Source organism: Petaurus breviceps, unplaced genomic scaffold (genome assembly GCF_028583685.1).
Source record: "Petaurus breviceps papuanus isolate PSGF00001 unplaced genomic scaffold, PetGlider_PUasm1.0 90804, whole genome shotgun sequence".
NCBI lineage: Eukaryota > Metazoa > Chordata > Mammalia > Diprotodontia > Petauridae > Petaurus > Petaurus breviceps.
Genome location: NW_027187348.1, coordinates 21,225,787 through 21,250,715, shown reverse-complemented (window position 1 = coordinate 21,250,715; position 24,929 = coordinate 21,225,787). Strand labels below are relative to the sequence as shown.

The following is a 24,929-nucleotide window of genomic DNA, read 5'->3' as shown; positions in this document are numbered from 1 at the left end:
TCCTTCTCAGAGAGCCATCTCATACAACAAAGAAGCACATAACAAAGAATTTTTTTAAAAAGGAAAAATGTTCTGAAAAAGTAACCAATACAATGTTACATAATCCCAGTCTTCTGCTTCTTCAGAAAAAGAAGGCTGGTGCCATCTCATATCTCTTTTCTGGCACCAAGCTTGGGTATTTTCAGAGCATTCAGATTCATTTATTTTGTTATTGTTCTTTTCATTTGGATTGTTGGAGCCCTTGTATATTTTGTTTTCCTGATTTTGTTTGCTTCATTTTACAAGGAAATCTAATAATATTTTTCTGTATTCTTCATATTTATCTTTTCTTATGTCACAGTAAAATTTCATTATACAGTATTCTTGTACCATAATTTGTTTAACTATTCCCCCAATATTTAAAAGTCCCCCAATGGACATCTATGTTGCTTCCTCTTCTTTGCAATTACAAAAATATGGTACTTTAAATGTATTGGTATGCATTAGAGCTTTCTTTTTGTCATTTACCCCCTTGGGGTATTTGCCTAGCAGTGGGATGTTTTAGTCCAAGTGACATTTTATTCACTTTTTTAAAATACATAATTCCATTTTGCTTTCTAAGTAGAACTGGATTGCTCAGGGTCCCACAACTAATAAGTGTTAGAGATGAGATTCAAACCTACCTCAGCTAACTTCTAAGTAGGTCAAACCAAATCTTTGTCTACCCAAAGAACAGCAAAGGGGAATAAAAGGGTTGCTTTCCAAATTACTTAGAAAAGAACCACAAAAATATTTCACAACGTAGAATTCTTCAGTGTGAACACCATGATGGATTTTTCATGATAATCTTTAAATAGTATTAGGCACTTCCTAGTGCATGTCTCTGTCGTTGTATAAATCAAGTTTGTTGCTCCTCCATTTTCTTTTCTTTTTTTTTTTCAAAAGCTTTATTAACTTATGATTTACATCATTCATTTCTGCAAGATTTTGAGTTACAAATTTTCTCCCTGTTTTTCTCCTACCCACTGCCCCCAAATAGCAGTCCCACAGGATATCCCCTCCTCCAATCTGCTCTCTCCCATATTTTCTCCCATGCCCCTTTCAACTTTTCAGTGGATCTCTATGCCCCAGTGCCTATATATCTTATTTCCCAATTACATGTAAAATAGTATTAATAATAGCATATATATGTATATATATATACATATATATATATTTAAACATTTGATTTTAAAACTGAATTCCAGATTCATTCCCTTCCTTCCTTGTCACCCACCCTTACTGGGAAGATAAGCAGTTCAGTATAGGTTGTACATGTGTGGCTAATGCAAAACAATAACATAGTAGATATATTGTAAAAGACTGACTATATTTCCCTCCCTCCTATCCCACCTCCTACTTGTTCTATTCTCTACTTTGATCCCGTCCCTTTTTAAAAGTGGGTGCTTCCAACTTCCCTCCTCCCCAGCCTGCCCTCCCTTCCATCATCCCCTCTCATCTCCTTCCCCTCTGCTCTCCTGTAGGGTGAGATGCCCTATTTAGTGTGTATTTCATTCCCTCCCTCAGCCAAATTCAATGGGAATAAGGTTGACCCATTCCCTTTTGGCTCCTCCATTTTTGAAGAGGACCAATGACATCAAGAGGGTGATGTCTTGACTTGCAAGTGAATTGGATTTAAATGAGACAGAACTGTAGAAAGAAATAAAGTTTATAGATCATTGACGCTAGAAGGAACCTTCTAGATAATTAGTCCAACTTCCTTCACTTTATGGATGGGAAGCTAAGGCTTCCGGAGGATTTGACTTGCCCCAGGTTATAGTCAGTTAATGACAGAACTGAACCTAAAAACCTTGTTCTCCTGACTTCTATTCCACTACTTTACTACCTCAAGCATAGATTTTTGGAGGACAAATTAGTGGTAAACCAGTCTTTTGATCTCAGACTTGAAATGACATGTTTTAATATTAGATTTATAGCATTCATCTGTCTGTTGCTACAACTGTTTCTCTTAGCAAGGACTTGTAAATCTGATTACATATTTTGTTGGAATTTAAAAAAAGGGAAATGAGGTCAGAGGACTTCATTACATGACTGAGACTACTCCAAGTCCCTCTTTATTTTAAGACTCCTGATCTAGTTCTGTCCCCTCACTTTATATAGGAGAATATCAGACCCCATAGAGCACAATCACAGTTCTAGTTTGTGAGACTTAGTCCCATTCTTTTAGGAGATTAAGGTGTTCTAACACTATTACAGACATTCATAAAAATGCACAGAGTATGTTATAGTGCTATAACTAATCTATTAGACTCAACAATCTATATTATTGAAAATTTTGATTTGCTGGAATTCATCCACATTAATGAAGTTTTATTATACTTTTATTGAATTAGTTTTGTTTATGTTTATTATTATATTTGTTATTATTTTATTTATTTTTATTATGCTTTAGTGGATTTGTTCAGGATGCAGTTATCTGTGGCCTTTAAGTTTGTCTCTGAGTGAAAGCTTTATATTTCTCAGCCTCTACTCATACAGCCTTCAACATCTGGGAAAGTAATGGAGGCTTTGTGTTGGTGGTGATGCATATGCAGGTATGCATGTAATTGGTTAGACTTTGGAAGGAATGAAATATACAAGAATCTTTGGAGGGTCCCTTGGACAGCAAGGAGATCAAATTAGTCGGTATGTAAAGAAATTAATTCAGACTAGTCTTTGGAAGGACAAATATTGTAGCTGACATTTACATTATTTAACCCCATAATAAAAAGACAGGACTCATTGGAAAAGACCCTGATGTTGGAAAAGATTGAAGAAAAAAGGAGAAGGGGATGGCAGAGGTTGAGATGGATAGACGTGTCCTGGAAGCAACGAACATGAGCTTGGACAGACTTTGGGAGGTAGCAGAGAACAGAAGGGCCTTTGTGCTATGGTCCACAGGGTCACGAAGAGTCAAAATATGACTGAACGATTGAACTACAACAATATGCAGCAATCAAGCAAGCATCTTAGCAGTTTTTTCAGGACTCTTTAAAATTCCTACATATGAAGACATAAGGAATTAAAACTGCTTCATTGTTATCTTCCTGTCTCCAGTACCTAGTGCATTGCTTTTCACAGAACAGATATTTAATACATATTGATTAGACAGCCAGGAGGACTGGTCTGACAGTGATGAGGTACGGGCTCTGGGTGCCCCCTTGAGCTCTGATTAAATCGTATGAGGTATTCGCATGAGGCAATAAGCCTTACAAATATGGCTGGGCCCAGACCTGGTTACTAACCTAGCCCTCTATTGTCTATCTACTTCCCACCCTTGGGCCTATCAAAATATCAATCCACCCTTGAACTGGCCTAGCCCACCATTGCACTTAGTCTTCAGGTAGCCTCCAGCAACTTCCCACCCTTAAACACTCATTGACCTCATTAACTCCTCCTGAAGACCCTCCCCAAACTCCTCCTCTAGACCACCCCTAGATTTGTCCCACAACTTTTTATATATAAGATCCCATTTTCCCTCCATAAAACTAAAGCACCATAGAATGACCTAGAGAGCACCACAGAAGGACCTAACACAGGCTTACTTTGTGTCCAATACAAGCAATAAACTTTAAATAAACTTTACTTTTCTTTGGCTGAGAAGACTTGAGTCGAATTTATTCGGCAGGACCCCATGTGTTGGTATTTTGGGGTCTCCCTCTTTATGGGTAAACCTCTTCATTTTTATGGTTCCCTGACACAACAGTATAGTTATCCCTTCTACATCGCGACTTTCCCAAAGAGGTTGATAAATCTCAGGTTGGAATAAGAAACTAAATGGGAATTTTGGGGGAGCTTTGCAGAAGCCACAGATGACACACAGAAGTCACAGGTGACCTGTGAAGGCCAGTGGACTACAGAGAAAAGTTTAGAAACTCAAAAATGCAGAAACTATGTGGATAGTATTGTATAATATCCACCCAGATTTTGCAATAAGGTACTGTAAACACTCCATAAAAGAAAAAATTTGTACTTCTCTGATGGGAAGGGAGGACCAATAACTTCACTAGGATTTTCCAGGCAGGAGTGTGGTGGTTACCATACCCCTCGCCCTGGCAATGTGAAAGGTATAACTGTGCTTTGTTTTCTTTTCTTACCCTAGGGGTGACCCATGCAGCTATCTGGGCCGCTTGCATTTCCTATCTCAGTGCAGCTGTGCCTCCAGAATTAAGAACGTCAGCTCAGGGAATCCTCCAGGGACTTCATCTGGGTTTGGGGAGAGGATGTGGAGCTATGATTGGTGGAGTTTTAGTCAATTACTTCGGTAAGTAGTAATCTTACTACTTTTTTTTTCTTTTTCTTTTTGGAGGGGATAAGGGAGGGCAATGAGGATTAAGTGACTTGCAAGGTCACACGGCTAGATTTTGTGTTAAGTGTCTGAGGCTGGATTTGAACTCAGGTCCTCCTGATTCTAGGGCCAGTGCTCTATTCTCTGCGCCACCTAGTCACCCCAGGCTTACTACTTTTTAGAATCCCAAAAGGGCTTCATGAATTATTAGAGGGTTGTTTTGTTTTGTTTTGATTTTATTTATTTTCTAGACCAGAAACTTGTCTTCATACCCTCTTGACATATTTTGTGCTGGTGTAATTTTAACGGATTTTGCTAATGTTGTGAATGTGCACAGTGCTAACTTTTTATTAGTTGCTGCCCACTGCCCAACCATACCGAGGATGAGTCATGTGAAATCAAGCTGCTTGCTGAATTGTATACCTCCCTGATACAAGGAGGTCCCTGCAGAGAAATGATATGTTTGTCTGTTTGGGTTTAAGGTTGTCCTTGCATACTGTTCAAAGCATATAAGGGGGGAAAAAGCAGACGCTGCAATTCAGTTAGAGTTTAAATCAAAGAAACCTACACAGCCCCAATTTCTGCTGGTACCACAGTTCTGTTGTCAGGTTCAGTCTGTCAGGCAGGACTCAGGGGATCTGTCAGCTGTACTTCATTAGACAACTTTTGGTGGCAGCTAGCTGGGGAAAGTGATGGAGCACTGGCCTGGAGTCAGTAAGACCTGTGTCTAAACCCAACCTCAGACACTAGAAGAGTCATTTAATCTCTCTCTTCCTCAGTTTCTTCACATGCAAAATGAGGACAACCCAACTTGCTTACAGGGCTGTTGTGTGAATAAAAGAGTTAATATTTGTAAAGCACTTTGTAAACCTTAAAGTACTGTATTATTTTGTTTAGATTTACGAGTACAGCGGTACAGGGAATTTGAGGTATAGAGATGCCCTCTACTAATGCAAATTAGCAACTTCTGCAATCAAAGCCTTACAGCATGTTGCCTGGGACAAAGCAATTGTTTAAGTTAAAGTTAAGTAATTAATTCAGGATCATTCTACTGGTATTTAACCAGGTGGGATTTCAACTTGGCTCTCCCTAACTAGGAAATCATCTCTCAAACTACTATGCCTGACTCTGAACCTCTCATAAAGAGTCTGACATAACTGAAATGTCTGAAAATTGCTATTTCTGGAATCTTGATTATTAAGTTATTTAATGGAAGGTGAAAGTTCATCAAACCTGGGGCATTTCAATCCTATAATCTGTGATCACATTCCTTGCCATCTCAAGTAGATAATATAAAAGCACCTTGAGGATCTGTCAGAGGAACCTCTTATAGATTAAGAGAATCCCAGGAATCATCAAGTGTGACTCCTTTTACAAATGAGGGAACTTGTCTAATCCATTTTCTGTTCTATCATTTTGAAGCACTTTCCTCCCTTTGTGCGATCAGTGGATACAAGGTGCTGGAAGGAATGCAGTCATCCCTGCTCTGTGGCCTTATCTTAAAAAGTTCTGTTGGCTAATTTTTACAGGTGCTGCTGCGACTTTCAGAGGGATTGGAATGGCCTGCTTAGTGATCCTCTTGCTTTTCGCCCTGATACAGTGGCTTGCAGTCCCAGATGAGGAAGAAGGTGAGTGCTCAGTCCTTGCTGCCACTCCTCAGTGCTTGGGCCTTCTGAATGGCCATCCATACCTCCTGGAGACCAAGACAGGCTAACGCTAACACATCATCTAGCAGAATTTTATATGCCTGATTCCTCCCAAATCCAGTGATGTGTCTTTACTGGTGTGTTGACATTTTCTTGTATTATTGGTGAATATATCCACTAGCCAGGGGTGAGGAACTTGTGGCCTTCTAGGTCCTTTGGTGCAGCCTTTTGACTGAGTCCAAGTTTTACAGAACAAGTCCTTCTTATTAAGGGGATTTGTTCTGTGAAGTTTGGACTCAGTCAAAGGGCCACACTTGAGGACCTAGAGAGCCACATGTGATCCTGAGGCTGAAGGTTTTCCACCCCTGCACCAGACCATGTTATCTCCTCCATAACATTTTGCACTAGAAAGGACCTTAAGGGTCAACTAATCAGTTGGTCTTGGACTAAGTTGTTTTGTTTTAAGTGACTCTTTGTTCAAAAGAATATTTTTGTTTTGGATTTGGATAGGATTGGGCAGTTAGGTGGCACAGTGGATAGAGTGCCAGACCTGGAGTCAGGAAGACTTATTTCCTGAGTTCTAATCTGGCCTTAGACACTAGCTGTGTGACTTGAGGCAAGTCACTTAACCCTGTTTAGCTCAGTTTCTTCATCTGTAAAATGAGCTGGAGAAGGAAATGGCAAACCACTCTAGTATCTTTGCCAAGAAAACCCCAAAATGGGGTCACGAAGAATCTGACATGACTGAAACATCTGAATGACAGCAACAACAGGATTGGAGAAGAGCTTAAATTTCTTAAATGCATTGAAGCGAGTAGAGTCAAAGTGATATGTGTGTAAGGTTGCAAAATATTTTGAGGCCATTTGCTAGGGTCGAGAGGGAATAGCGCTGTTCTCACTGCCATTTGTGTGGTACTACCTTAGTAATAAAATGGAATATTGTTGTAAAGGGGGGTTAGTTTCAGAGAAGCTTGGGAAGACTTGGATGAGCTAATTCAGAGTAAAGGGAACAGAACCAAGGGAACAATGCATACCATGACAATAACACTATCAAAGCAAACCATTTTGAAAGCTACAAAGGAATGGTCAACCATAATTTTAGAGAACTATTGATGAAGCACTCTATCCACTTCCTGACAAAAAGGTGTTAGACTCAGGGTGCAGAACGAGATGTATTTTTTTTGAGTAGGGCCAGTGTGGGAATTTATTTAGTTTGAATATGCATATTTTATTACAAGAGGACTCCCCCCAACCCACCCCCAATGAAGAGGTTGGGAGGGAGAGAAAATGGATTTTTATTCATTGAAAAAAAATAATTTAAAATGTATAAATAATTAAATATATTATAAATATGTAATATATATAAATAATTAAATATATGTATAAATATAAAAATAAAGTAGAACTTTAAAAATCATTCATATGGTACTTTGTAGTTTACAAAATGCTTTTATGATGATATTATCTTACTTGATCATCACAATAACCCCATGAAGTTGACAAGACAGGAATTTATCAGCATCGTGGAACGTTAGAACTGAAAGAGGACCCTTAGAAATAATTTCATTTTATAGTTGAAAAAACTGATGCCTAGGCAGAAGTTAAATGACTTCTTCAAGGTCACCCTGAGAGTTAGTAGCAGAGATGACACTAGAACCCTGAACTCTTATTGTGCTCATTTTACAGATGAGGAAAAATGAAGGCTCATAGGGGTGAAATAACTTTTCCAGCTGATGAGTGATTGAGCCAGGTATCCAAAACCAGGCCTTTTGACTCCTAGTTATTGTTTGTTGTTGTTCATGTCCACTTCTTTGTAACACCATTTTGGGGTTTTCTTGATAAAGATACTGGAGTAGTTTGCCATTTTCTTTTCCAGCTCATTTTACAGGTGAGGAAACTGAGGTAAACAAGGTTAAATGACTTGGGTCACACAGCTAGAAGTGTCTGAGGTCAGATTTGAAACCAGGAAGGTGAGTCTTCCTGACCCCAAACCTAGCACTCTATTCACTGTGCCACCTAGTTGCCCCTCTGACTCCCAGGTCTAGGCATTTTCCCACTGTATTACACACTGCCTTTCAACCTTGTTTTTAAAAGTCATGAACTTTTGGTTGAGGTGCAGCCCTGTCCTGGGACCAGGTCTTAAATAAAGTTTTAAACAGGATGGAGGCTCTATAAAAAGCAATATGGATGTTTGATTAAGGTGTGTTACGCTTTTTATTGATTTCATATCCACCTTATAAAACATGAGTCAGGTCATGGGATATGGGATAAAACTGCTTGTTTCCTGGGTCCTAAGATGGAACTCATTTCTTTTAGGCCAGTCTTTCTCAGCATTCCTTATTGGATGTACTGAAGCATTTCCCTTCAGAGAATCAGAAATGTTACTGAAACCCTAGGGGCTGAGTTTGTTAACAGAGTTTCATTCAGCCAGAGAGATAAAACCCTATTTTTTTTTCAGAGACTTGGGTCACCTGGCCCCCCCACAGCCTTGGTTTAGGCTAATGAGAATTTCTCTTCCCCTTCCCCTCCCATGTAACGAGTTATCTAATTCAGAGCATCAGTCTCACAAAAGTGACGTGGGAGCACAGAATCATTCCCTGAAACAGCCTTTCAGATGTCCTCTTGAAATCAAGTCAAATGGAGATCAGACTTCCATATATTCATACACCTTCCATAGAAAAAAGTCCCAGTTTGCAACATTAACCAATGTATGCTTGACAAATGAGTTACATGGTGGAAACATTTGCATGTTGCAAATCCCATTAACCTGGGATAACGTGATATGATAACCTGAGTATAATGTGTTTAAGTTAACTAAATCTCTCTTTCCTCCTCTTTTCCTCCTGACTTCCCAGGCTTTCATCAGGTCCTCACTAAAATCCCACTTTCTACAAGAAGTCTTTCCCAATGCCATTCAACACTATTGCTTTTCCTAGTTTGTCATTTCCAATTCGTCTTTTTGTATTTTGTTTGCGCATACTTTTTATATGTTGACCCCCCCCCCCATTAGTTTGTAAGCATCTTGAGAATAGAACCTTTTGGGGGGCAGGAAGGGAGCCTTTCCTTGTACCTTCAGTTCTTAGCTCAGTGCATGGAACATGTAATGAAGGCTTGTTAACTTGACGTACACTATAAAGAAAAGTCTTCATAGCTGTTTTAACTTCACTTTCATTTCAGATAAGACAATGCTGGCGGAAAGGATTCCTGTTCCTTCCAGTCCTGTTCCCATAGCAACTATTGACTTGGTGCAGCAGCAGACAGAGGATATCATGCCTCGCCTTGAACCCAGACTTCCTCCCAAGAAAACCAAGCACCAGGAAGAACAGGAAGATGTGAACAAGCCTGCATGGGGGGTCAGCTCTTCTCCATGGGTTACTTTTGTCTATGCGCTTTATCAGATTAAAGAGATGATGCAGCTAATGAGAACTAGCCGGGCTTCTGAGATTCAGCCCTTGCAGGTAAAATGCTTCCTACACTATAAATATGATTGCCCTCTTTTATTAATATAATATTTTATTTTTCCCAATTATATGTTAAAAATATTGCCCTCTTTTTAACATTAACACGGAAACTTAGTTCTATACCATCTTCTTTCATTTTGGCAAGGGTGTGGGGGATGGTGAGAGATGGTTATGGACCTAAAATTTCATCCATATAGGGAATTCCTATTATGGGAAATGTAGAATGGCAATTCATCTGTAGCGTATGAGAAGGTTATGTGACTTGCCCATGGTCACATAGCTATTAGGTGTAAAAAGTAGGACTTGAACCTTGATTGTCCTGGTTCTAAAGCTAGCCTTTTATCCACTATACTACTTCCTCTCATCTTCTTTTTTTGTTTGTTTTTTGTTTTTTGGAGAGAGGAAGGCAGGGCAATTGGGGTTAAGTGACTTGCCCAAGGTCATACGGCTAGTATGTGGTAAGTGTCTGAGGCCAGATTTGAACTCAGGAACTCCTGACTCCAGGGCCGGTACTATATTCACTGTGTCACCTAGCCACCCCCCTTTCATCTTCTTTAAATAACTTAAAGAAATCTCCAAAAGTTATGTGTTCTTTCCAGCGCTGGAGTATGTTATTGCAGGGATAGGATAGATTTTTTTATGGTCCCTGCTCAAAGAGTATAACACAAGAACCAATGAGTGGGTCTTGCTCAAGGAACTTCAGCTGATTTGGCGTGAGTGATGCTTTGCTGGCAACTTCCCAAAGCCAGGGGAAAGGATCAAAGGAGCCCAGATTATGAGTTTTCTTTGACTCTGGAGCTATGTTCTTCGCCAGTGAAGATAAGTCACTCTGGCAGGGTACTTTTAATGACTGGGTAGCTGTCTGTGTATCTGGATTTGTAGATAAAGTAAAAGAAAGCCTGATTTCTGCAATTGCTGAAAGACTTCCCACTCTCTCCTTCCTATGTCAGTCATTCCCCTTTCACTTCTTGGAGAAGTTGGGGGAAAGAGAAATGAAGAGGAAAAGGGGGCATTTCATCTTGTAGGAGACTTGTGGAATACTCTTAACATAATCATCCTGGTTGTTAATTTTCATTTATGCATTTCCTATTTTATCATAACATTTTATTCATCCCCCCAAAACTGATACTGTAGGTCTCACACCTACAAAGAAAATAAAGCACAAGGATATCATTGGCTCCTTTTTTAAAAAAAAAGTTAGTCTTGATATTAAGTAAGAGGCTCATGTTCATCTTTGTGTGAGCCTGGGAAAATTGATTGACATTGCTTCAAGCTATTAGCTCTTTAGATTACCCAGAACAATCAGTCACAGAACCCTAATTCTTTTGAATAGAGCATTCTACCATATTGCTACACTTGCAGCCCCACTGAATTGTGACACCTTCAATGGCAGATTCAAATCTTCTTGTCTTGATCTTGAACTTGCCCCTTTAAACTCATAGGCACAGAATCATGGGTATATCTCATGGCTCCTAAAAACAAATCTGGTCTTTTGTGGAAATTTCTACCAGTAGACGCTCCCATTTTCTCTAGTGCTACTTTGTACTTCTCTTATAAAATGTGTACTCTGAAATCCTGAGAATGGGTTTCAACTACCAGAGACATGTTCCTGTCCCTGATGTCCAAGAGATTGAGAAATGACTAGCTGTGTGGCCTTGGGCAAGCCATGTCATTTCCCTCGTCCTCAGTTTCCTCATCGGTAAAAGGGGATAGGGGGGTTGGGATAGATGACATCCTAGGTTCCTGCCAGTGCCAGTGCTCCATGGTTATATAATATAGTACAATGTTATTGGGCATTTCATGAATAATGAACAGCCTGGTCTGTATATAAGAATACTACTTATAGTGTTTATGTTTTTCATGCGGCTTCTTGGCAGATAGGAAAAGAAATGAAAGGTAAGATGTTTTACCTTATTTCTTCAGTACTCACAGTCACCCACCACTTTAGGGCCGCCACCCATTTTCATATACTCCTTTGAAAAGGATCATACAAACGTGGCTCCTGGGGCCGCCCAGATATACTCGCCATCAGTTTGTGAGATGTCGGGCAGCCATCCTCTTATGTGGCCTATTTTCTCTTTCTACAATGTGGTGTTTTCTCTTCTCTAGGGGACCAATGAGAACCAGGAAACTTCACCGTCCTACACAGCAAGGCATTCCCCAAGTGTGACTAACTCCGACCTATCAGGAGATGGACCAACTCCTGAAGTGGCATCCCAGACCAACCCTGCTTCCCCTATTGCAGATGACTTTCCCAAGGATGGTCATGCTCATCCTGCTGCATCCTCTGTAGTGACACACCTTCCCAAGGATAGTCACCCTCAACCCACTACTAGCGCACACTGAGACAAAGCCCTCTCATTTTACATGTTACATGGAAGGAACTCAGGGCCTCTGTTAAGAAGCCCTGGGAGGAGCCCAGAACCCGGGCCTCTGTTCATCTTAAAGATTATAGTACAATGCAATACATGCTTTTAAATGTTTAAAATCATTAACATGAAAATGCATATTAACTACAGTACATATTCGGAAAGGAAATTTAATCTCTTTGGGAGATTATGGATCAAAAAGAAGTTACAGAGATAACTCTGAGCTCCTTTGCGAAAGTTTGGTTAATGTCATGAGATTTCTTTGCCAAGCCAAGAAGAGTTGAAACCAGCAGTTACGTTGAGGAGGGAAAGTGTTTCAAGTTGTTTGCTATTATAACTTACCCCCTTCTATGATCGATTATATGAATTTTTGAATATTTGAATTCATCCTTACTGAAAAAAAAATTGGAATGAGATAAGATGCAGTTAATTTATTTTTCTCTTGAGGAGAAACATCATGACAGAAAATGATGTGAAATAATAAGGAAGGAACCAGGTGAAAATTAGTAATAGAAATTCTTTTGTAAAAAAGAAAATAAGAAAGGAAAAAAAATGTTTCACCAGACACTTTGAGTATCTTTAGCTAATATATTTTTCTAGGTGGATGGTGTATAAAGTAATAGGCAGATTTTTGAGAAGTGAAGCTGCCATTGGCTGCTGCAAGCTAAACTGAGCTTTAAAAAGAGTTTTTTTATTTTATTTTATTTTTTTGAAATAGGCTTTAAGAAAGGCCAGAAATGAGGGAATATTTAAAATAAGCCAATTCAGTATGCTGTAGCTTATTAGACAAGGGTTACTAGGTAGGTTTGTAATGTAAACTAGCCTTTCTTACTGTTTACAAAGGCCCTAATTAACTGGTGCAATTTCAAAAAATTAATCTAGTTTCCTAAGGGTTTCTTTAATTAAGCAGTACTGTGGAGGCAATTTATAAAGGACTGTAGGAAATTAAGTGCCTGGGGTGAGGTTAAAATTAATAAGAAATTATTATATCATGGTTTTTTAGGTGTTCATGGATTCCTTGCCTCTTTGGTGGGGAAAGGGAATAGGGAATAAGGAGCAAAAAAGAAGGAAATGACAGTAACACATTTTCCCCAAACTAGGGAAACAAAGTCACAGTACATTTTTATAGTCTAGACATAGTCAGACACTGGAAGGTTTAGATATCGGTATTTGCATCTTCAGACATTACCACTTCTGCTGCCAGAACTCTAGCTGAATGAGTACCCCACACCAAGACTGCTGTTTGAAGTGGCCAGACTGCTACACTGACTGCAGTAAATAAGAGTCAGCTACGTTTTAAGTTGGGATTTTCTCACAGACAAGTCAGCTTGGAATTCAGCACAGGAGTTCCAGACAGAATGAACAGACTTAAAAATGACACATTCCACCCTCTAGTCCTCTGGTGTAACTGTTAAGTCTGGGGTCTTCCCTAACCTGCTGTCCAGGACTGCATGGGCACAGGGGGTTCTGCCCTTGAATGTCTGGCTTCACAGTGAAACACAGCATTAAAAGTTAAGAACTGCGAGAAATAGAACTAGCCACTAGTTATTTTTGCACTTGAAAAAAACGTACTGTACTGTAAATGATCATGACTCATTTTAAGTGACCTTTAAAATCAGATGTATTTATTGTGTTTATATAATTATGGAAATGAAGAATTAGGTGATGGGCTTCACCTCACCTCTGAATGTACAGTATGTGGACTGTCACACTGTAGGAAGTCTATAGCTTATACTGTATTCTGTGTTTACACTTCTGATTTATTCCTTTGAAACGCCTGCTGTTTTGGAAATGCACCGTTGACATGTTGGAAAAATAAAAATAAATGCACATTTTTAAAATACCTGCTAAGTGGTTCAGATGTGGCCAAACATACATAAAAGAATCTCTGTTGACTAAACAAACATCTACTCCAACTGAATTTTTTTTTTTGCTTCTTGTAGGGGGGAGGGTAGGGCACTTGAGGTTAAATGACTTGCCCAAGGTCACATAGCTAGCAAGTGTTAAGTGTCTGATGGCTCATTTGAACTCAGGTCCTCCTGACTCCCAACTGAACTTTTTAATGAGATTGTCGAGGCTAGTACTTGCTGGGCAATGCAACAATTGCCTTTTAGGAGTTAATACCCAAACTTTTTATTTGATTTTGTGACACAATGTTTCCCTCCCATTCCTACCAGCCCTCAATATCATATTTTTAATATTCAAGTGAATTCAAATTACTTTTTGAGCATTTTGTGACTTAGTTCTTTAAGTCACTGGAAATACATAGATACGTTACCAAATCAGGGTTTCAGAATCGCTGCCTGAATGACTTCTGTTTCATGTAGCATTGGAGAATTACCCTTAAGTTAATGAATGGCCCGTGGCGTCCGCTTGTTTCAGTCACGTCCCACTCTTTGTGACCCCTTGAACAACAAGAACAAAACCAGCCCAGAGCTTTGAGGGTGGGATGACTGGGCAGGAAGAGAGGGAGGAATACAGACAAGTTACGGGGCCGGGGAATCTGTTTCTCTATATCCTTGCTTTGGCAAGGACAAATCGTATTTTGTTTTTATGAAGCCTTTGCTATTTATTTGTTAAGTCATTTTTCAGAGTCAAACTCTTTGTCACTGCTCTTGGGGTTTTCTTGGCAAAGATACTGGCATGGGGGAGGGATGGCTAGGTGGTGCAGTGATTAGAGCACCAACCCTGGAGTCAGGAGGACCTGAGTTCAAATCCAGCCTCAGATACTTAATACTAGCTGTGTGACCTTGGGCAAGTCACTTAACTCCAATTGCACTGCCTTCCACCTCCAAAAAAAAAAGATACTGGCATGGTTTGTTTGCCATTTCCTTCAACTCATTTGACAGATGAGGAAACAGAGGCAAACAGGGTGAAGTGACTTGCCCAGGGTCACACAGCTAAGAAGTGTATTAGGCAGTATTTTGAACTCAGGAAGATGAGTCTTCCTGACTCCAGATCCAGCTCTATATTCACTCTTATCAGCTAGTTGCCTTGCTATTTGTAATACTTAACTATTTTTAAAGGAGGAAGGGGATCGTTTTACTTTTTTTTTTTTTTTTGCTTTGTGGAGGGTGGAAGGCAGAGCAGTTAGGGTTAAGTGACTTGCCAAAGGTCACATGGCTAGTAAGTGTTAAGTGTCTGAGGCCAGATTTAAACTCAGGTCCTCCTGACTCCAGGCCCAGTGCTCTCTATTCACTGTGCCACCTAGCTGCCCCGATCATTTTACTTTCTATGAAAATAAATATGTTGGGGGAGAGATCTAAGAGGAGAGATATGTAATTCAATACAGTGTGTCCACAACTGATCGGTGAGACCCAGGAGTTAAGTGACAGACAGCGGCATACAGTAAGCCATCTCATACCTGTCTGCTTTGCCATTTTCCATGGCTCTGACTTCTAGATCTCAGGACTGGCAATAGATCTATGAACATGTCCTTTGATTTCTCTCCTGTCCTGAGAATAAATAACAGCAGTAGCTAGTATTTATATGGAGCTTTAAGGTTTGCAAATCGCTGTATAGGTTATTTCATTTGATCTTCAACAACCCTGCAAGGTGGGTGTTATCATCCCCATTTTACATATGAGGAAATAGAGTCTGAGAAGTGGTTTGCCCAGGGCCACATGACTATTAAGCGTCTGGGGTGGTATTTGAATCTGAGGTCTGATCTTCCAGGCTCCAAGTCCAGTGCACTTAATGGCTATGCCACCTAGATTAAACCTCAAGACAGGCTAAATAATTCTTTCATTAGAAACTCTAGAAAAATGTTGTGTTCCAAAATGTACTGTAATCATTAAATGGTGAAAGCAAATGATTGAAGAAGTGAATCAGGTAGAAATCAGGAGAAGAAAGATCATGGGGAAGGATGATGGGTATTTACAAAGCAAAATTAGTTAAGGGGGAAAGAAAACTGAGACTTGATTCCAGAGTGTCCATGGTTGGTTTGAGATAGAGAAAGGATTCTTGGGCATTAGATTCTGCAACTACAACTGATTTTTACCTCCAAGTTTTACTAAAACATTTGTAATCAACTCTTACAACCATTTGATTTCTTTAAAAATTCCTTTTACTTCAGTAGGGTTAGCTGAGTGAGATAGAGAGCACTGAGCCTGGAGTCAGGAAGACGTGAATTCCAACTTCAGACACTTACTAGCTGTGTGATCCTGAATCCTCTTTCTGTATACCTACCACTCCAGTATCTTTACGAAGAAAATCTCAAAGGATCACAAAGAGTTGGATCCCATTTGGAATTTTCTTCGTAAAGATACTGGAGTGGTTTGCCATTTCCTTCTCCAGCTCATTTGACATATGGGGAAACTGAGGCAAACAGGGTTAAGTGACCTGCACAGGATCACGGATCTAGTATGTTTCTGAGGCTGAATTTGAATTCAGATCTTCCTGACTCCAAGCCTAGCACTCTAGCCACTGTGCCACTTAACTACTACCAATAGTGAAACGCCTACTATGCTTTAGAAAAATTTTCAATTAAATCCAAGGGAAAGGTAAGCTTCTGGCTAGCACTGCCTGCCTCCTAAGAAACTTGGTCCTGGCAGAGTAAAAGACCAACAAGAATTTCTCAATCAGACAAATTACTCTATTTCACTCCCTGAATGTTCTAGATAATCCAGATTTTATAGCCTGTGATTCTCTAATATACTTTCATAGAATCAGAGCTGTAGAACTGGAAGGAAGCTCAAGACACCGTCTAGTCCAACCCACTCATTTTAGAGATGAGGAAACTGAGGCTTAAAAACACTGAGTCACCTGTCTGGAGTCACATAGTTAATTAAGGTGGGGGCAGGATATGAACTCGGCTCTCCCTGGCTCCGTGCCCAGCACACCCGCCATGATGCCCAGCCGCCTATAGCTTTTCTTCCTTCTTTTCTGAGCACCTAATTAAGAGCCTTATCTTTCTTCACTGCCTTCTCCATCTCCATCACTGTTGGACAGACTGGAAGGTACAACAGGGGCAAAACCTGTGGGAATGTCCTTAGAATCACTGAACTTTAGAGCCAAAAGGAACCTTTGTTCAACTCGCTTTAAAATAGAGAAATGGAGGCCTGAAGTCTCACAGCTAATAAACAGCAGAGCTGGCACCGAATTCAGATCTTCTTTCTACTACTGTTGACCACATGGCCAGGATGAAACATGTGAATGGCCACCGACTCCAGGGAGCTCCAATGGCAAAGCCCTGCTGATGATCCCACTCCATCAGTTTGGACAATGAAAAGCCCATTTAAAAAAATAATTTCTCTGGAATCGAATTCTGGCTGTTTGCTTGTTGTCTCTGCTAAAAGACTGTAAGCTCTTTGAGAAGGGGGGCTGTCTTTTGCCTCTTTTTGCATCCCTAGGGCTGAGCACAGTCCTGGCACATAGTAGGAATTTTGTTGTTACTCAGTCATGTCTGACTCTTCCTGACCCTACGAACCATAGCACACCAATGCTGTCCGTGCGGTTTTCTTGGCAAAGATACTAGAGTGGTTTGCCATTTCTTTCTCCAGTAGATTAAGGCAGAGAAATGACTTGCCCACGGTTACACAAATAGAAAGTGTCTCAGGTCACTTTTGAACCTGGGTCTTCCTGACTCTAGGCCCAGTGCTCTGTCCACTGAGCTGCCTCTAGTAGTTGCTTAAAAGATGTTGACTGACTGTGCCAAGCGTTATAGTACCCCAAGTTCAGAGACCTAGATTTGGAAGGTACCCAAAAGAAGTCATGTGTTAGGGGCAGCTAATAGTGAATAGTGCACGAGACCTGAGTTCAAATCCAGCCTCAGACATTTAACCCTTACTAGCTGTAGATTTTAAAAATAATGTTTGAATGACATAATTGTCTAAACACAGCCACCTATGCAACAGCCTACCCACCTATTTTGTGTTAAAACAGTCCAGTTCATTAACCACAGGAAGCCTTTGTGAGGCACCCCCTTGTAAGCAGTGCTATGTGAGAAAAGCTTCAGTTCTGCTGGATAAGTGCACACCTCAGTGGTGGTGTGAGGAATGAGACCAAAAGCTTCAACTACCTGTGACGGCTGGAGGTGGAGATCTTTATTTCAAAAGGTCATTTAAGCCCTCTACTAATATCAAAAAGGTCCCTTATTAAGACTATTTCCCATGGCTTTTTGTAGAGGCGTGGGGGTGACCTGTAATGAGTCATATTGGGAGAAAAAAATAACAGCCCCCCACCTCCAGCACACACAATACATCAACACACATACAAAATCACATACATTTTATTTTAATTATCCAACTTTTCATAGTAATCAAAGTAAATTTGTTCAAGTAAAGGTAACAATAAAAAATGTTCTCTGAATGTTAAATTTTTTCTTTTTACTTCAGAACTTCAAAAGCATAAACCCTGTCATGATAGTTATTCATTTAACTAGGCCCCCAGAAACTAAAGGGCTTTCTCTCTACCCTCTCAAACTCATTCCTCTGTCCTCCTCCCCTTTCCCAAAGTCTCAGGAGATGTTATGGGAATAGATGGGCTGAGGGAAGGTGAGATGAACAGGGTCCTTTGTGGTACTACTACAATTACTATCATACAATCCAATTACTTAGGTGAGTCACATTACTCGGAATATTCTGAACAGCACCATGTACTCCCATCGAGGTATTTGTCCATGATTGTTTCAGGCACATGAGCCATTTACAACATACCACCAGACATACTATATTTGTAAAAAAGATCACTTGGTCTCATCTTGTGTCTAAAACAAAGACAAAGACAGTGGCTCTGTGCCTGTGCACACTGACAAATGGTCATTGAGACAGATCGTATTGATTAGGTCAGAAGAGAAATACTTGCTTTGGTTTACTGATAAATGGCTGCCACAGGAAGGAGCGGATTGAGTGTGTTTGCCATAAGCTAATTTGCATAATTACAAGTTGCCTGATAACTTACATGAACTGATGTAAAACAGAACATTGTACACAGTAACAGCAATATAGTATGGTGATCTACTATGAATAACTTAGCTTTTCTCAGCAATACAAGGATCCAGGATAATTCTGAAGGACTTATGATAAAAAATGCTATCTACCTCCAAGGAAAGAACTGATGAAGTCTGAATGCAGATCGAAGCATTTTTTCTTTATTTTTCTTGGTCTGTTTTCTTTCACAACATGAGTAATGTTTTGCATGATTGCACATGTATAACCTATATCAAATTGCTTGTCTTCTCAATAAAAGGAGGGAGAAAATTTGGAACTCAGCATTTTAAAAAACAAACATTAAAAATTGTTTTTACATGTTATTGGGGAAAAATATTAAACCATCAAAAAATAACAAAGGTTTTGTAGAAAGAAACATTCAATCTTGCTGAAGAAATATAATTTAAAAATTTATTTTTGCATTAGTCCCCAGTTCTAGGTCCTATGCTGGTAACCACTATGAGTAAAACTCTACCCTGTCTTGGCTCAGTGATGCAACACAGCTCTGATTTTCCCCCACCCCACTCTTGCCTTTTGTCCTTCCTTCCAGAGATGATTCCTTAAGAATGCTTAAGAAAGGGATGACTAGGTGGTGCAGTGAACAGAACACCGACCCTGGAGTCAGGAGGACCTGAATTCAAATTTGACCTCAGATACTTAACACAAAAACTAGCTGTGTGACCTTGGGCAAATCACTTAACCCCAATTGCCCTCCAAAAAGGAAAAAAAAAGTTCTTCATGAGGAAACATGGCAAAACAATATAAAACTTTAAAAATAAAAAGAATGCTTAAGAAAGTATTTGTAAATCTTAGAAGAGAAAAATGTCTAGGACAAATACTAAGAGAATTAATGCTACAATATATGATTGTTATTGGACCATTAGCCTATGGACAATTTTTTTCAGTTCCAGGTTTCTTCTCCTTCACTATAAAAATATTGTCATTTATTTCCCTTCCTCTCTGGCTTAATGTTGTTAAATAAAAAACAAAGGTCTTTTTCCATGGATCCATAAGGTGCTGCTACAAAAACAGAATGTGGAAAGGAATAGATAGACATGTGATTTCATTAGCACAGTAAACTCCCATGTGAGGAAGCTTCCTTTATCAAGGCAGATTGGCATCTTCAGTCTTAGTGAGTTCCCTGGGGCCCTGAAGTTGTCACATGTCAAGGGTCACACAACCAGCATGTGCAAAAGGTGGGACTGATCCTGGACTTGGTTTCAAGGCTAGCTCTCTACCCACTGTGCCACTCTTCCTCAAAAAACAGAATCCCTAATAAATGACTTGAATATTAGAAGGTAAACATGGCTCAAACATTACCATTCAAATAAAATATGAAAAATAACCCTGATGTCATAAAATTATATTCCATGAAAATATCATCAAAGCCTAAAAAAAAAATGGGACCCTTTTTCAAAGTTATCAATCTTTATCCAATACACCTAAAACAAACCAAAAAATCAAATAAGGAAAGGTGTATGAAGCTCATCTATCACATTATCAATGGTCTCTTCCTCTAGTTAAGAACAGATTCGTTGGAAGGGAAGACAGCTTCTTTCACTGTGAGGATCAAGAGGAAGATTGAGTGCAGCAGGGCTAAGGCACCTCTTCATGCTGGCTGACCTCCTGGGGAGCAGAAAGAAAGCCTCCCATTGTTCCCAGGAAGACTTTCCATTCTAGGAAACTCAGAAGGAATCTTTCAAAGAATCTTGGTTGCCACCTACAGCACAATAAGCAGCAGAACTTTCCAGCAAGGGTGACTTCCAGGCACAAAAGATACTTAAAATGTCTAATTTCCCTCTCCCTTGGGACCCGTCTGTGTTCCAGGGAAACTGCAGTGGCCTCCGTTCCCTACAGTGGTTCTCCCTCCCTTTGATACACCTCCTGTATTTCAACTACTTCCTCTTGCTGTGGATTGGGCTCTTGGGACTCTCCAGAGCTAAAGAGCTGCTCTTCCAAGAACCAGCCTCCGATTCCATACTGCTCTTCATGGGCTCTGATTTCTTCAGGTGACAGGTGACTCGCTCCCAAAACAAACTCTGCAAACCTACCGAAAAATAAAATTTTTTTAGACAAGTTTTAACATTTGCACAGAAAGTTTTACTCAGCAGACAATGTGTTTTTCTGGATAGTTTGACGACCCTTTAATGAAATTTGCCTTTGTGTCAGTCTAGAGTGCCCTTTGATGAGCATTCACATAGTGGGAGTAAACAACTAGATGTTTATGTGACTGTTGGAGAAACGCATTCTGGGAAGCATCTGAAAACATTAATATGCAAGATGGTCAGTTGTATTAGATTTATCCTATTTCCTTTTTCTTATTTTTAAAAAATAAAAAATAAACTAACAATACACAGTGGATAGAGAGATGGCCTTGAAATCCCAATGACTAGGGTTCAAGCCTAAACCTGGGCAAGTGATTTGATTTCAGGAACCCCAGAAAAATCTCCAAGATCAGGTGCCAGTCTGCATTAGGACTTTTTCTACTGGGAAAGTTCCTAATACCAATGAAATCTCAATCCATACTTTTCTTTAATTTTAATGTTTTGACATTCACTGTGAGCCAAAGAGGTAAAGGAAAATTGAGGGAAGGGAAGGGAGGGGAAACAATGATTCACTGTGAATTCAGAGATAATTTCCAATATTTCAAGAAGGTAGCAGTCTTTATATCCCACCAACTTTACTTCTTCCCACCTGAAAGGTGTATTTTAAACTCTTGCCTATAAAGCAGATCAAACCAATATTTAACTTGCCAGGGGCAATTCTGTTGAGTAAGTCAAGGAATATAAGGAAGAACGGTGTGAAGAATGTATTTGCTCTCCTCTCCTTTGAATGGAAAGTAAAATACTGGGCATGCTAATAATCTAGTCTATATTTTCTATCTGAAATGGCTATACTCCACAAACCATAATGTTCACAGAAGTCTAACCACCCAATGAGAATTGTAGGCTCAAGAGCCAGAAGGGGACTTAGAGAGACCATCTAATCCAATCCTATTGCCTGTGCGACAAAGAAAGCTTTTAAGAAGGATGGAATTTTCTTTTACTTTTTCGGGTACTGGAGTCTGGATATGGTTAACCACGAAGGGAAGTCTGTGCTGCAGCAAAACTCACGCAACCTCTGCAACGCTTTGGCCGTCTCGATTTCCGCTTGCTCCCTATATTCTTCTTCAGTAATGTGCTTAATCATCAGCTTTTTTGATTTAGAATATTCCTTGATTTTTCTAAAATGACAAAAGCAAGCCACCTATTTAAAATAGAAAGTGCAAATTATATATAATTTCTTCTACTATTTTTAATGACCCACATGGATGGTATTTTTGAGATAATATAATGCGCTATAATTGAAGTCACAAAAACCTAGGTCTGAATCTTGACCTGAGCTATGAGTTAGTTGGTGAGTTATCTCCCTGAGTTTCCTCATCTGTGAAATGAGAATATTGGCAGCAAGGTGGATAGTGTTGGGCCTGGAGTCAGGGAGACTCCTCTTCCTGAGTTCAAATCTGACCTCAGAAACTTAGTAGCTGTGGGACCCTGGGCAAGTCACTTAACCCTGTTTGCCTCAGTTTCCTCATATATAAAATGAACTGGAGAAGGAAATGGCAAACCACCCCAGTATCTTTGCCAAGAAAACCCCAAACGGCAGCAAGAAGAGTCAGATGTGACTGAAAAAGGTAGGAAAACTGAGAATACCTATCGTGCCTTCCTCACAGGCTCAAACACCATAGCAGACTTCGTAAACTTTGCAATGCTATATCAATAAAGGTCAGCTCTTATTCCAAATACTTGCTTGAACAGTTAGGATCAATGTTCTGAAGTCCAAAATATGCTTTTGTCAGTTCTGCCAACTTTGCTGTTAACTACCTTTGTACCTTTACAACCTTTTTTTGTGTGTCACTGGCTCCTTTGACTATGTAGTGAAACCTACTGACTTCTTTTCATAATGTTTTTAAGTGCACAGGGAGTTCCAAAAGACTTCATGCTTAAAACTTCAACAAGACTTTTAGGACACACTGTCAAATAAAAATACATAGTAGATTACAAATGAAATCAACTATACTGAAATAGTTGTCAAAATATTTTTTAAAAAAGTTCACACTCAAGGCTAAGAACCCCTGTTTTCCTCTATCTATAGTTTTCCTTTTTTTGGTATCATCTTAAGATTTTCAGGGTCTCAGACCAAATATAGAGTTTGGGTTCTACTTATATTTTTGTCTCCTCCACCACCACCACCACTAACACCACCACCACCACCACCACCGTAGCCTAACCTATAAACAAATGAGGTCTTGAGGGTTTTCACTTTTGTTCTTTAAGTGCAGATTCTGAAAATACATAATTTCCTTCCTCTAGAATTTTCTCATTATCATGAATTTAAAATATTGGTTTTTCTACATGTGATCTGATTCTTTCCTGGAATATTAAAGAAATAGGCCAGCAGCACTAGGGAAATGGGACACTCAGGAAATCCTTATTCAGCAAACAAGCAGGTAGTAGGAAAAAATACTTCACCATAAGTTCCTCAGCACCGGCCTAGAGGATGTTGTGGGGTACAGCCTCCACCTAGCGGCAGTGAGTCTGTGTAAGGCTGGTGGAGGGGAGAAGGGGGCTAGATGTCGGTGTGTCTTCCACAGCCAGATGGCATAAGGCCACAATCGAAAATTAGCAATGATCAGGTTTTAGAAAGTTACTAATCACATCAGTCAGAGTTTTTTTTTTAATGTTCCCATTGTTTCCTTCAGACTTGACAAAGACAAAAATTGCTTGATAATGCTTATTATATTTAATATATATTATATATATATGTAATAGATATATATGTGAAACTTTAAAAAAAAAACCTCTATTTCAAAACAAACTTTAAATAGAACATGACAAACCACAAGATTTATCCTATAGTTTCTCATGTTTTCTCCTGGGCTTTCCAGAAGTGGTACATATAATTGTTTCTGTTCAGCTGTTTCAGTCGTATGCTACTCTTCATGACCCCATCTGGGGCTTTCTTGGCAAAGATACTGGAGTGATTTGCCATTTCCTTCTCCAGATCATTTTACATATGGGGAAACTGAGGCAAACAGGGTTAAGTGACTTGCCCAGGGTGACACAGCTAGTAAGTATCTGAGGCTGCATTTGAATTTGGGTCTTCCTAACTCCAGGCCCAGCACTCTATCCAATACACCACCTACCTGCTCACATATAATTAGCGAAATGAAAAGCTGAATTAACATAATGATATAAACCATACCTAAATAACTAATTGGAGGGTCAGGTGAACTACTGTAATGCCAAAGGGACTAACAGTCCTATATTTTAATATCACACATTTCACATATTGGACTAATCCTAGTGAAGAAAACTCTGTCAGGTCAGCATTTTCATAGAAAGGTAGCTATATATCTATATAAGATATTCTAACAATGTATTTACTCAAGAGTTACATTTTTATTGGTGCTAAAACTGGCTTGAAGTTTCTATAAAAGAGATATACAGACATATATGTACGTGTTTACAGAATAGGGAATGGACCTGTGACGTCACTGGTATAGAGAATTCCTAGATGGAGGAAACACCCTCTCTAACAATGTGGGCCAACACCATCTTTACAATCTACAGTCTTAAGAGAATTGCTCAGAGCACATTGGTATGTCCATGCAGAGAGTACATGTCAAGAAACAGCACGGGCCAAGGGTTTTTCTGGTTGTGTGTGTGTTTTCACCCATCAGTAGCTATATCCATCCATTCATCATCAATTTAGCTATACATCTATCTATCTATCTATCCATCCATCCATCCATCACCTCTATATACCTACCTACCTGGAGGGAGAGAAAGAAGAAAAGAGAGAGAAAAAGGAAAGAAGAAGAAAGAGAGGAGAGAGAAGCAGTGTGGTATAATGGATAGAGATGGCTTTGGAATTGGGTAGACCTAGGGGTTCAATTCCTGCCTATGATATATCCTGGTGTCATGGCCCTAGGCAAATCCTGTAACCTCTAGCAACTCTTTGAGAATGTAAGTTACAGAACAGTTGCTGATCTGCATTTATAGAGGGAGTTTTCTTACTGGAGTCCCCCATACCAATGAAATCCCAAATCAGGCCTAACACACACACACACACACACACACACACACACACACACACTCTCACTAACTCCCCACCGGCTGTTTCTATCTTTTTTCTACATTCCTAACCCAAATTTTTGGGTCTCATGATCCCTTTGC

The 24,929-nt window shown here is 39.6% G+C and overlaps 2 protein-coding genes across 6 annotated transcripts in view; one reads left to right on the top strand and one right to left on the bottom strand.

The window, feature by feature from the left end:
* MFSD6 (major facilitator superfamily domain containing 6) overlaps window positions 1–13,625 on the top strand; it is a 96,308-nt gene extending 82,683 nt beyond the window's left edge. For all 3 annotated transcript variants that reach the window (XM_069070201.1, XM_069070202.1, XM_069070203.1), the window contains 4 exons: window positions 4,121–4,282; window positions 5,836–5,934; window positions 9,130–9,410; window positions 11,523–13,625. In XM_069070201.1, coding sequence (XP_068926302.1) covers window positions 4,121–4,282; window positions 5,836–5,934; window positions 9,130–9,410; window positions 11,523–11,759 — 779 coding nt within the window. In that variant the 3' untranslated portion in view covers window positions 11,760–13,625. The remainder of the gene's footprint in view (window positions 1–4,120; window positions 4,283–5,835; window positions 5,935–9,129; window positions 9,411–11,522) is intronic.
* Window positions 13,626–17,993: 4,368 nt separating this feature from the next.
* NEMP2 (nuclear envelope integral membrane protein 2) overlaps window positions 17,994–24,929 on the bottom strand; it is a 37,145-nt gene continuing 30,209 nt past the window's right edge. For all 3 annotated transcript variants that reach the window (XM_069070204.1, XM_069070208.1, XM_069070206.1), the window contains 2 exons: window positions 21,758–21,934; window positions 17,994–20,758 (listed from right to left, as the gene is read on the bottom strand). In XM_069070204.1, coding sequence (XP_068926305.1) covers window positions 20,563–20,758; window positions 21,758–21,934 — 373 coding nt within the window. In that variant the 3' untranslated portion in view covers window positions 17,994–20,562. The remainder of the gene's footprint in view (window positions 20,759–21,757; window positions 21,935–24,929) is intronic.